At 41.7% G+C, this 13241-nt stretch overlaps 1 protein-coding gene across 3 annotated transcripts in view; it reads left to right on the top strand.

Moving 5' to 3' along the window:
• The first annotated feature begins 10626 nt into the window (after window positions 1–10626).
• Window positions 10627–13241, top strand: part of STK32B (serine/threonine kinase 32B) — a 175128-nt gene continuing 172513 nt past the window's right edge. For 2 of the 3 annotated variants that reach the window (XM_063335852.1, XM_063335854.1), the window contains exon 1: window positions 10627–10884. In XM_063335852.1, coding sequence (XP_063191922.1) covers window positions 10809–10884 — 76 coding nt within the window. In that variant the 5' untranslated portion in view covers window positions 10627–10808. Of the gene's footprint in view, window positions 10885–11087; window positions 11132–13241 lie in introns of those variants that run through there. The other variant, XM_063335853.1, reaches the window with a different exon arrangement.

Genomic DNA, 13241 nt, shown 5'->3' with positions numbered 1-13241 from the left:
AGGGCTGCACTACTTTCCCTCCTCCGTTCTTGTTTATGGAAGAGTATAGAAAGACAAAAAAGAAAGTCAGGACAGATAAATAGCCTTAAAGGGTAATGAAGACAACTGTGAAGTTTACAGTAGATCTAAAAAATGTTAAAATCCAGACCAAGTGTCATCAGTCTAATTTCTCTGTCAGAGGAAGAGAAATTGGGCATGGGCCCATTCTGTGCTGGTTGCCCTTCTCCTCCTCTTCCCTGTGTCGTTCTCTCCTGAAGAACCAGAAGAATAACAGATATATAAAATGACACTTTAATAGATTTACACTTATTTAAAAGTTTAACTGCTTTTTCATTTAAAAATCAATTTTAAAGGCATTTAAGAGCATTAAAATTAAAATATTTTTAAACTAAAGCATAACTTAAATGCGGCTTTAAACCTTGACAGTAGTCTCCTTCCTGAATTAAAATACGTCATCGCACAAATTTCTCAGAGGAAAACAGTGCTATAATATCTGAATAAAGGAGATGTGGCAGAATGATGGGGAACTTCTTCCCATAATAAGGACTTACGACAGCATCAAATCAACAGCATCTACAAGCCTGCAAATGCTAGGGATCCTAGAAAACCGCAGATGTGATGAGCATAACTGATTTTCCACTCTGCGCTGACTAGTCTGTGTGGAAAGAGTTCCTTCCCCTTCCTAACAAAGCATGACTATTCCAAACTGGGTGTCCAATTGTACTCTAATGAGAGAAAAATTGCTGTTGCGAATGTATGTTATCCTGCAGGTTTACCTCCGGGAGTCAGGCTCATTTCTCACAGCTGACTGGTTGCTAAGGACAGCTGATGTATACGGCTATCCTCTGCTCATTGCCTGCACATCTACGCTGTATTGAGGACTTTTAATAGGATGCCTCTCCTGCTACTTTTGCGCATTTTTCTGTTTGAATCATTGCTTGAATGTAAATTGAGATAAGCTGGAGTGTAATACAGAACTAAACGCCGAGGTGTCTGTACGTAACAGAGACCTTTCTTCACCAACTGTTTTTTCCATAAGCTATGTTTTTGGATTATTTTTTTTTTAAGAAGGAAGAAAGAAAGAACAGGCTTATTCTACAATAAGCCTAATGATATGCTGCTTCATGTCCATGATATAATGGCAGAAATTTCAGCGTGGGGCAAAAAGAGCACGAAGCATTGGCTGTAGCATCTTTAGAGGCCAAGCAGTCAGAAGCCTGGAGACATCTTCTGTATCTATGTTAGCAATTGGTTCAGTGCCATGGGAGCAGATCTGCAATGGGGAAGAGCTGGTGCTGGGGCTGTAATGTCCACACAATATGTGTTTTGGGGGTTTCACTTAGCCTAGTTCTAGTCTGAAACCTCTACTCCTACAGGGTACCTTCCGGTTTTGACTCATCCCAAAGGAATCCAGATTATGTTCTCAGATTCTTCCATGGTGCAAAGCCCAGCACAATAAATGGACTCAGCTGTGAAATTTGCTTTAAAAGTGTACTCCCGTGTGTAACCAAACCAATAATGCAGATGTAGCCACAGGTGGTGGTGGGGGAGGGGGAAGGCTTCTGGTCACAGTCCTGGGGGATGTGTTTGTTCAGGGCATTTTTGCAGTAGTTTCACTCTAGGGAGATCCTAGAGCTGAAAAGATAAACATACCTTCACAGAAAGCTTTATTATGGGGGTAAAGGAACTTATTTGGTTCATGGAAATATAATTTATAGACATTGGTGATGACTTTGGCCGTATAACAACGTTCTGTCAGATAACTGGGCTCTTGCGTTAATTGCATGTGATTCCAGTAAACGCAATACCAATGAGCAGCAGAATGCTTTCTTGTGCTTATGCGTGACCAAAGATAAATTATAAGGTGCCAGATGCATAACTTCTGCTGTTTTTCACAAGGTGCAATTGCATATCTTTAACTTTCCAAAGCCATATGGCTCTCAAGCACCATTAGGTCTCACTCACAAAGTACATTTAAACGTATCCCTCCTACTTTGTGTCTTCTACCACTGTATTGCACTGATTATGCTCTAGTATGCATATATGAAACGTACATGCAACAAATCTCTTTATGAGATTAGGGCAAAGAGAGACGTGATTAAATCTGAAGGACAGCAGAACAAACAAAACAGAGGAAAATAATATAGCTATTAGACATCTTTCTTTGGGCTGCAGTCTTATTCTTGAAGCTTTTCCTGAAAATTATCATAAAGTGTTTATTTTCTACCCTCTAAGCAATTAAGGTAGTGGAAAAACAATAAAATAACTAATTTCAAGAACACTTAGAAACATTTGGATTCTCGTCCAACTTGTTTAGCAGACATATTGCAACCTTCAAATTCTGTCTATTGATTCCGTAAATTTGAGTGTGAATTTTTCCCCTTTTCTGCTTATTTCTGTTCATTCCTCAATTCATGAACATATCCATCCAGGCTTGACTCTGACAGATTTTAGCAAAAAGCTTGAATGGGATATTCAGCAGATAATATTTTTCCTTATTTTACAGATCCAATTAATTTTGGTAACTGTTTCTTCAGGTGCAACTTCTGTGAACAATTGATTGTTCTTTCTCTCATTGCTCAGCTACCTGTGTACAAAATCATCATGGCTCCTTGTACAAAGCTCAACTCACATGGGCTTATCTTGTTACCTTCAGCAGATGATTTCAGTTTTCAAACTATGAGCTTATATTTTCTTATCTGTGATATGAGAATACATGTCTTGAGCTGGTTTAGTGTTTTATGTCCAAATAGAAAAAAAAACAGAAAGACAAAGTAGCTATGTTCCTGAGAAGAAAAGGAACAAGATGGCAGTAGGTCACCCTGGCACCCCTATTTAGTGTTTTGCCTTAATAGCCCAAATGTAATAGCTCTAGAAGAGCAGCCTCTTAACTATTCTGCTAAGTAGGGCTCTTCATCACTTGAGCTACTTTATGAGTTCTTGAAAGACACTCTGCAGGCTAGGAAAGATTGGGAAGGCTATAATTTTACATCAATCAATACTACTGATAAATTACCAGTCACAAGAAAGGACGTGACAAAACACAATAGGACCAAGCTATTAACAGAGAATCCCCAGAGCTCCACATACAGCTATAATACATGAAGAGGGGAAGGCAAAAAATCATTAAGCAGTAAAGCTTATTAAACAGCTAAGATTGAGGGGAACATAAACCACACAATGTCAGTAGAGGCTGTGAAAGAGAATGACTGGGCTGTTACACTGCGGGGTAACGGCTGCACCTCCGAGCAGCAGAGAACCCAGGGCAGGCTGCTTGAGGAAGCACCGATCTAGTCTGACCTTCTTTGGAATATTTATTGTGGGAAGGTGCCAGAGGTGTGTTAGGTTACTGGCAGGATCTTGTAGCAGTTATGCTGGAAAAAAAAACCAGTGTAGCTGCTGAGGAGACATCCTGGGGCTCTACATCCCTCACCTGCTCTTGCTTGGCCTGGTTCTCCAGCAACACTTACTCCTACAGACCTGTCACTGGAACCAGTTTGTCTCTCTAAAGAAAGGAAGATACTTCAGATGCTTTTAATTGCCCCTTCCTTAATTTGCAAGAACTCTTGTCTGAAAAAAAATACTTCGTACATGAAAACACCTGATGGAAAGATGAAGAAGTGTGCAATGGTGAAGTGTGCACAGCAGGAGTGGAACATAGGAATCCCTGGTCTCAGTTTCGTGCCCAAGCTGAACGTTGCCATGCTTAAGCACATGATGTTGCGTAAGTTGATCACAACAAGGTCTCCAAAGTTTTTTGTCATATATGTGTTTTTCGTGCCCTCAACCGGTTTAGAAAGTTTCCTTTCCGATATGCTTTCCAACATACCAAAAATAAGAATAAAAGCTATGACCAAAAGCTGTACAGGCAGAATATGCTTTGTCCATGCTTCTTGTTGATGTACCTGCATGGAGTAAAGACCAATCTCTTGCTTTTTTTTTCGTTTGTTTGTTTTTTTTGCCACTCACGTTGCTAAAGGCTTGACTCTGCTCCCATCACAGCTGTTTCACACTGAAGGGTTGCCATGGACCTTAACAGGACAGATACATGTAATCTTGCAGAGGGCTGACACCAGGTTTCTCAAATTCCAAACAGAACCATTGGGATTTGCTTTCTCATACTGTGGACTTCAAAACTTTAGTCATATCAAGGAAGGAACTTACAAAAAACTTTCACGAATTTTCCATGTTATTTCTGTGCTGAGGGAAATACATAATGCATGCCACATTGAATTCCACAGAAACAGGTAAAAGCTACAAAGGAACAAAATGCTCTCTATTTTGAAGTGATTTCTGCTACATGCTGCAGTGAAAATTGCTTAGGGTTTATCAATCTGAGATTTAGCGTAACAGTGTCGAATCACAAGACAGGCATAATGGACCTGATCAGGCTGTGACTGAAGCCAATTGCAAAAACATGACTCAGTAGTAATACATCCAAACTAAAGCCAGCAATTCTGGAGTTGTAATCACTCTTGATCTTGGATTCCAGTAACCTCAGTTTCTTTTCGCTCTTTGAATAAGCACAGGAAGCTGACTTCATTTCTATGGACAGTCACATTTTCCGAGGGACTCCAGTAGACTGGGGTCTCTTTCCAGAGCCAATGCTGTCTGGAATGGTGTTTGCTGTGCATATAGGAAATTTAATTTGTTTTGATTACTTGGGTGATATCACAGTCTTGTACAGATAAAGGATATATGATAAGTAAGATTGGAATTTGTCTAGAAGCCCAGACGCAGAGCTACTGTCATTTGGACGCCAAGGTATTCATTGTAGTGGCAGAGATTGTAGAGGTTTTTTTGTGTGTGTATGGTTGGACTCGATGACCTCAAAGGTCCTTTCCAACCATGAAGATTCTATGATTCCCCTTTTTATCAGTTTAGGCTTCTGTTCAAATAAATAATTCTAGTTTCTCTCTAATACATTACTTAAACAGGCATGCTTGCTATTCTTGCCCTTTACAACTAACATCTTTTAAAGATGCTGTAGCAAAGGCTTTCTATGGTTTCCCAAGTTTAGCCAGGACCAAACACTTTCTTCATCTCCTGAAACAAGGCTGAGGATACAGCAGGTCGCTGAGTAAATGGCCACAGTTGTGCTGCATTCACACTGATGCCATGCAAGCACAGCAGCTGGCTGGAAGCCTTTTATAAACCTTACTGACTGCTGTTGGCCTCCCTATAAAATGGAGGGTGGGAAAAGACACACTTGCAATCTAATTGTGAGATTTGATTCTGTACAACTTGTCTATGAGTTTACTCCATTAACTTTTCTGATGGGAAGGTTAGAGCCTCTTTCATCCTCATGCAAATCCATGCCTGGATAACCCATACTGGGATTAGTTCAAAATCTGTTCAAAACTGCATTGTGCTTTAAATTTTTGCCTTAGGTATCAGAGGTAGGACTGCCGGGGAAGGACCAGTTAGGAGGGCAGGTTGGGAAGCCAAAGTAAACCACTGCCTTCCAGCAAGGTCATAACCCTGGCAAAGTAAAGGAAACACTGGTTTCTTCTCACACCAGTTTTGCACCCTGTTACTCGCATAAGTACGTCAGATGATGCCAATTAGAATCACTGCTGCTTGTGGTAACTCTCAATAAAACTCCAGCTTTTTAACATTATCTTAATAGAACCCTAGGAGAAATAGTTTCCTCCAAATTCATCCAGGGATGAAATAGGACTCAGTCAGTGTGCACAGGCTCTGACCTTCCTCAGGAACAGCAAGTACTTAGCCCTGAAGAGTGAGTAGAAAACTCTCAGTGTGTGTTTCACGTTCTTGTCTCTTGCTTCTTTAGTGAGTACTCCCAGTGCACGAGTTCCCCAAAATACAAATAAAAAAGGGCAAAGAGCATGTTCCAACAGTGAACTGTGGAAAGATCAGCGTTTTTTCTGATTTCAGCATCTTCTGCCTTTTATCACAGCTTAGTGATCTGAAGAAGATGAGGGGGAGCAGATGTGGCTTGGAAAGAAAATTTGAGCAGATTTACCACTGCCTCAGCTGAGGCAAATAGCCATAATGAGCTTACTGTGGTCCAGTGCAAGGAGAGAAGAGGAGGAGGAGAGAATATTTCAGTTGGAAAGGACCTACAATGATCATCTAGTCCAACTGCCTAATTGGAAGGAGTTGGTTTAAACCACAGAGCCTGTTCTCATACCTGAACTGAGAACTTGACCCCAGCTGAAGGGTTCTAACTCCTTACCCTGCTTGAACTTTCTCCTGAGAACAAATCTGACCGCACCACTAGTGAGCACTTCTTGGCAAGTTGGAAAAATGGCAAGAATTGTGTTCCTGTCTCACTGAAATTCCTCTAAAAATGCCACTGCCTCTTGATGAACATGGCTGTGCCCTACCCTTGTGTCCGCAATGGCAGTAAGAGCACACAGCAGCGAACCTGACTCTTCGCAGGAAAGAAGCAAGCAGAAGTAACACCTCTGTGAGGGGACCCTATTGATTTCCAAGGAGGGGACTATTTTTAACCCATCATCTTTTCTTTTAAAGTAGTCATAAAGGTAAGAGATACCATTTTAATATCTTGTTTGTTAACTCCAGGATAGTATTCAAACACAAAAATGTCAGTGTAAACACTCTGCAATTTACAAATATTAGCATATCAACAGGGTATGCTTTGAAATCAAGAACTGTAAGGTCACCCTGTAAGTCTCATCAGAAGCATTTTAATACAAAAGCTGTAATCACAGAATTACTGGTTTTAAACTACTGAATTCCCTAAGGGAAGTCTTATAATGCAAAGGAGTGTAATCATGTTTGATTTTCTTTATTGCTAACTCTGCACGGAGATCTGAAAAAAATCACTATTAAACTAAGCTAGACAACGTAGGCCTTAAATAAAAATGTAAAACAATGACTTAAAATGATGTTCATGCTGATTGCAGATTCTCATTTATGGGGGGGAAAAAAAAGCTCTACTAGACAGTCTTTATTCCCTACCGTGTTTTCTGCACAGCCTATGCAGTGTTTACCTGCTAAAAATAAAATGTGTTTTTAAGGTTAGAACTTGGTTTATCTCAAGCAAAACATGATCATCTTTTAGGGGAGCAGATAAGCATGAGAAGTTGGATTTGGTTCTGGTCTCACAAGACTTACAAACTCTACCTGCTTGTAGCTTACACATCTTTGTCCCAGGAGAGTAAATATTTGATTGCTCTGAAAATGCTCAGGCTTCAGAGAACTTCGTTGATATGCATGATGATATAGAATCTCAGACTTATTTCTGATTACAAAAGCAATTGGAAAAACACGTGAGTAATTGTTCCTGAAGAGTGGTTGCTAAATTTGGAGAAAATGCAGTGGAATTCAGATTGTTCTGGGTAGCAAGAAAAAAAAAAAATATACTGAAGTGATGTGTCTATTCAGTGTTTAGCATATATTCAGTATTGCAGAGGACAAAGGGGAGTTCAGGACCATGTGAATAAGCACCTATATATTCAAGGCTTGATATTACTCATATTGAAGCTGATGGAAAACTGCCATTGGTTTCCTTGAGTCTTTGCTGGGCCTTGCGCATGCATCTGGAGCCTTGATGCTCCCTGTTCCATTGGACACCACTGTGAAAAAAGCATTTGATTTAACTTCAGAAATGCTGATGCTCCCAGGAAAATGGTGAGCATGGGACAAACAAATCTTTGTTCAGAGCAAAGGCGTCATAGCAATGAATACATTGTGTTGCCTTCAGAACAGCAAACCCCAAAATTCTTGTCAAACGAACATTTTTTGGTGTATTTATAGAGAAAATGACTGTGAAGAATAATGTTTGTCATACTCAAGTCCAGAAGTTGTAGAGGAATATAATGTTATCAATTACTAAATAACAAATGAATGGCTCACCAATATTTTATTAATATATGTTAATTTTTCACATCTCACGTTAACACAGCATGCTGTTTGTCTTAACCTCCTAGCTGTGTTGATGTTTAAACATAAGCCAGGAGTTTTCACAAACCAAGGACAAATTAATTGCAAAGCTGTGATAATCCATACAGGAGTCAAAAAGACATGTCAGTCTAGTAGGACTGACTAATTAATGAATAGAGACAACTCATTGCTCTGTAAGTTGTTGGAACTGTTTGGGTTCATGGTGGGTCTTGTCATATAAAATCATGAAAGACATCTCAGAAGATTCATTAGACTTTTGGTCTACATGGAGGGAGTCAGATGTAAAAGTGACTAACTCTGGAAAACAGTTTTGAGTAATTTTTAACGAATTTGTATTTTCTGCATGCAAAGCAATCACAAACTGTTTCTGCTCATCCTGCGTCTGTATGCTGTGGATGTGTTTCTTGTGTGTAAAATGATCAGCCTGGGGATTCACTGGCAAACTAGTTCTTCTTCCCATTATTTGGAAGGTCACTTTAAAATACTTTTGCATGAATTGAAGCAATTACATTAACATGATGTAAACCCTTAGCTCAGGTAGAAGGTAACTCTTATCAGCTGAAATGTGCTAAGTGTAGTCCTCCTTTGCTAATGCAAAAGGAAATGAAGAACCATGTTGGATAACTGCTAGCTGAAAGGCAATGATTTCTATATGCTACTGCTGTCTTCTGACTGGGGGATCATAACCTCAGTAACATGATATTATTTCTGCTTTTGACTGGATGACTAAATCTTTGAATGGGTGAGTAATAAACAAAGGAGTAACAAAGAGCAAGTGGTGCTTTCCATTTTAGATGAATAGTCACGCGTCAACACTTTGAAAGCTTCTCTACTTTGCAAATGCTTTCACATGTAAATAGTGGCAACCCAAATAATTTAAGTAAGGAATATCAGCGGGTGATACAATCTGTCCATGTCTTCTTATGGGAAAATATCACTGTATCTGAATTTATCAGCTCTCTGGGTTTGTAGATGCTGCAAGCTCTGAGCTCTCAGCCACACAGCACAGGGTCTTACCCATTACATTCAATTCTAACCAGCCTTTCCCTGAAAGGTTGTAGCAGGACTATATTGTGTTCAAAGACAAGTGATGCAAGTAGCTAAGGCGGGTAAAAATCGTAGGCGAAGAGACTGAAAGTTCTCCTACTTTATGTAGAATTTGTTCTTGAGCTTTTCCAAACTCAGCTATACTGAAAGAAGTGTAGTAGATATTACAGAAGAATGTTAGAGCCTTTCTGCCTGTATACATGAAAACAGATATACCTCGGCTTCAGGCTCCTATTCCTTCTACTTTTTCTCCCCTTGTAACAATGAAGAAGCCAAAAAGGCAGCTTCCATTTGATTTTTAATTAGCGGATTTCCCCTACAGGAACTGAACAGATTTTGACTTGGATACAATCAATAATGATGTAGATACTTTTTTTTATTTTATTTTACCTGTTTCCCTCTGGAGGCAGTTTCACAAGGAATTGTTTCTATCTCACCTCAAAAGTTGCTAAAGGTAGCATTTTCAGAAGGGAGTGGGACAGCTATTTCTGTGTATAAATAGCAACTCTAGAAAGACCTCATTACTGTTCAGGACACATGGAGATACTTGTATTGTTTTGCTAATAGGGAGGAAATAAATTAAATACATGTAAAGTGCTTAAAAGGGTGAATACATGTTTACTTGCATTTAAGACACAATCACTCCCTATTCCTTGACAAAGCTCAAAGAAGTATTTGATGAGGTTTGGTTTACAAGTCTCCATTGTTTGTGTGGAGAAGGGGACAGATTTTTTTTTTTTTTTTTTTTTACTGTTTGTGTATTGTGGTTCAATAGCTGTGATTTTCTTGTGCTGATATAAATCACGACGAATAGCAGGTGATTCCATGTTATACCTTACCCTTTCTGGTACTTTTTCCTAGTGCACTTTCACAGTGGAGTCATTTCAAGATACACACGATAGTGTATGTGTGTGTACATACATACACACACACACACATGTGCATTCTCCACAACCAGAAAGACAACCCCAAAGCTCTCCCCGCCCTTCCGCCAGGCCCTCCCTGGGGACATCCCCGTCCCGACGGCAGGTGGCGGTATGGGGCCGGCATGGCCGCCCCGCCGCGCCCCGCTCCCCGGCGTCCCCCGCTCCGTCGGCCGGGGGCAGCGCTGCCGGCTCCGGTCTCCCAGCGCTCCGGGTGGGGGGCCCAGCGGAAAGAAAAAAGCCGGGCGGGGGTGGGGGGGAATTTCTCTCTTTTCCTTTCTTTTCCCCTTCGTAAACTCAGTGAAGTTCGGTCGACTGGCTGCGTCCCTCCGCGCTGCCGGGGGCGAGCCCCCAGTCGGGAGGCAACTCTCGACCCAAGGCAGCGCTCACACCCCCCAGCCCCTCACACACCTCGGGTCCCGGGAGCCCTCGGCTGCCGGCGGCAGCCGGCCCCGCCGGGGGCCGGCCGGCTCCTCCGGGCGGTAGGAGCAGCTCCGTCCCCGCCATCAGGCTGGGGCGGCGGGCAGCGCAGGGCGCGGGTGCCGGCCCCGCTGCCGGGGCAGGAGCGTGGGCTCCGCGCTCCCCAGGCGAGGTCTGGGAGGAGGAAAAGCGGAGGGGGAGGATCCGCGAGGATCCAGGTAGATCCAGCTTTTACCGCTTACCAAAAGCCACCAGCAGCAGGACCTCCGCCTCCTCCCTCCCTCCCTCCTTCCATCCCTCCCTCCTCCCCTAACTCCCTCCCTCCCCTGCCCCTTCGCGATGAGAGACGGGCCAAGTCGGTGCGCGCCAGCCAGCCGCGATCTCTGCCAGGGGCAGACGGATCGCTTTCATGTCGCAGGGTGACTGCTAGCCCTGCGGAGGCTCCCCCGGCCGGCCCGGGCTGGGGCTGGGGCTGTGGAGGCGGGGTGCCTGCCGGCGGGCCCCGCGGGATGCTGGCGGCGGGGGATGCGGAGCCGGCAGCGGACTAAGATGGGGGGCAGCCACTCCCACCGGGCGCCCGTCTTCGACGAGAACGAGGATGGTGAGTGCGGAGCTGTCCGCGGTACCGATCCCCAGCACCGCGCCGCCACCCACCCTCCGGCGGGCGGGCGGGCTGTCCGTCTGCCCCGGGGTGGGCTGTCTGTCTCTTTGCCCCGGGGTGGGCTGCCCGAGGAAGGAGGATGGGGAAGCCCGCCTTTGTTTAGCCGTTCTGCAACCGATTTGCGTGGGGATCTGCTTTTTTAGCCGAAGTCTGGCATGCTGTCGCTTGGGGTTTAAGCACATGGCAGGTAACTTCATCCACCCGTTTATGAATGAGCAGTGTTTTGGAGATGGGTGCCCACTTTTTTTAAATTTTCATTTATAGGTGACTCTCTGCCCACCTGCCCATTTTAAATGGTAATGTCTTTCTCAGTCAATATACTTCTTCCATCCCCTTTACTTTCTGAAACTTTTTTTTAGCTTTTTCTATTACTCTGAGATTCTTCTCCCTGCCTAGAAAATACGTCATAAGAAAGTGTATCTTGTAAAGTTTTTGGAAGGCAATGGAAAAGTTTGCATAAAATATGGTGTTTCATCACTATTTATGCATTTCCCTGTCATTTTCATATGTAGATCATATTTAACTGGAATTATGTGACTGCGTTTCAGTTACAATCATCTTGGCTTTTGAGGCAAAGAGAACACCGCACTCTTAGGAAGCAAATATTTGTATATTATCACCAGAAGTATTTTTAATGTTACTTATGGGATAGATGTTGTTGCCTATCTGGACAATTGGTGCTTAATTTTGAGTATGTTCCTTTCCCAGTAGTTCCCAATGTATTTTATTAGGAGGTGATTTTGTCTCAATACACAATCACATTGTTTCGGCTTTCTCAGGCTCGTAACAAATGAAAAACATGTATGCTCTTCCCTATGTGTTCAGGACACATGGAGATAACTTGATTTGCTAATAGAGAGGGAATATATTAAATGCATGTGAAGTGCTTAAAAAGGTGAGTATACATCTACTTGCATTTAAGACATCATTTCCTATTCCTTGACAAAGCTTGAAGAGGTATTTGATGAGGTTTGGTTTACAAGACTCCATTGTTTGTGTGGAGAATGGGGCAGATTGTTTACTATTTGTGTATTGTGGTTCAATAGCTGTGATTTTCTTGTACTGATATAAAATTTCAGTCACTTACCGTAGGTCATGCTATGTAAACAAATGAGAGGGAAGGAACCCACCCCTCCCACCCCCCAAGGTAAAATCTTGATCATGCACAATTAGTCTTGCAAACCTTGAGGCAGCTCACCAAGAAATACCCAAGAGTGAAAGCATGGAGTTGATCTTGTCTAGACACCCTAAGGTAAAAAAATAGCCATGCCTTTGCCTTTGTAAGACTTTTTATTGGGCTCTCTTGACTTAGCAGTTTCCACAAATTATTACCACTTTTTTTTTTTTCCATGAGACAAGGTTGTGGTCAGTTTTTGAACAAAATGAACGAAGTTCCATAGTAAGTTACTGCAGAGAAGACTTCATGCCACGTAGTTCTTTTTCCCTGAGGAAAACATTTCTGTAATGTAGCCATTATTAATACCTGATAAAAAAAAAAACAAACCGTAAAGTATTCATGGATTTCTATTAGGCCATTCTTTGTTCTTTGCCTTTGTTGGTTTGTTTTGTATTTTTTTTTCCCCCCATTAAGAATGTTCCTAATATAATCTTTTTTTTTTTCCCTCTTAAGATGTTATGCTTAGCACAACCATCTAGGTCAGAAGAGTCCATTGCTTTTGAAACAATAATCTATTTCCTATACTACTTACAAATTATTATTCAGGATGGCATTTTCCCAAGTACCTAAATAATATAGGAAAATATCTCCTCTTTCAAAATGTATCTTACAAGGTTTAATCCAAAATCAAGCTTTATTTCATATTCCCACTAGTAGCTACAAGAGTCGCTGTTTTCCACAATATTGGACTCAATATGAAATATAAAAAAAAAGGCAAACGAGAAAGTATAGCAGGAAGAAGTAGACTTGTTTCTTGAGATGGTATATTTTTGCTCAAGAATGACAATGCTCATCAATTCAAAGAGAACTGTAATAAATGAGTTATGTATGAATGTGTAGGCATAGTAGAAACTAAGCTATTTAGTGTATTGTGTGTAATGTCGCAGCCGCCTCTTAAAATGAGAAAAACAAGCAGAAAAAAGTATTGTCGTTTTATGTTCGTATGTGTTAATGATGGATGTAGAATAAAACATGAATTTTGGAAGAAGAGATTTAAAACCATTTATTGTCACTTGGTAAATCATAGAAAAAGTTACTTATTCAGTGTATCACTTAACAAAGAAATACATGGAAATAGTATGTGAAGAGCACCCAGGTACTGCCTGACAAGCCTATAGAG

Source organism: Chroicocephalus ridibundus, chromosome 5, assembly GCF_963924245.1.
Source record: "Chroicocephalus ridibundus chromosome 5, bChrRid1.1, whole genome shotgun sequence".
In the NCBI taxonomy this organism is placed as follows: Eukaryota; Metazoa; Chordata; class Aves; order Charadriiformes; family Laridae; genus Chroicocephalus; species Chroicocephalus ridibundus.
Note: the sequence above shows the minus strand (reverse complement) of the source record. Positions and strands in the feature narration are given on the sequence as shown.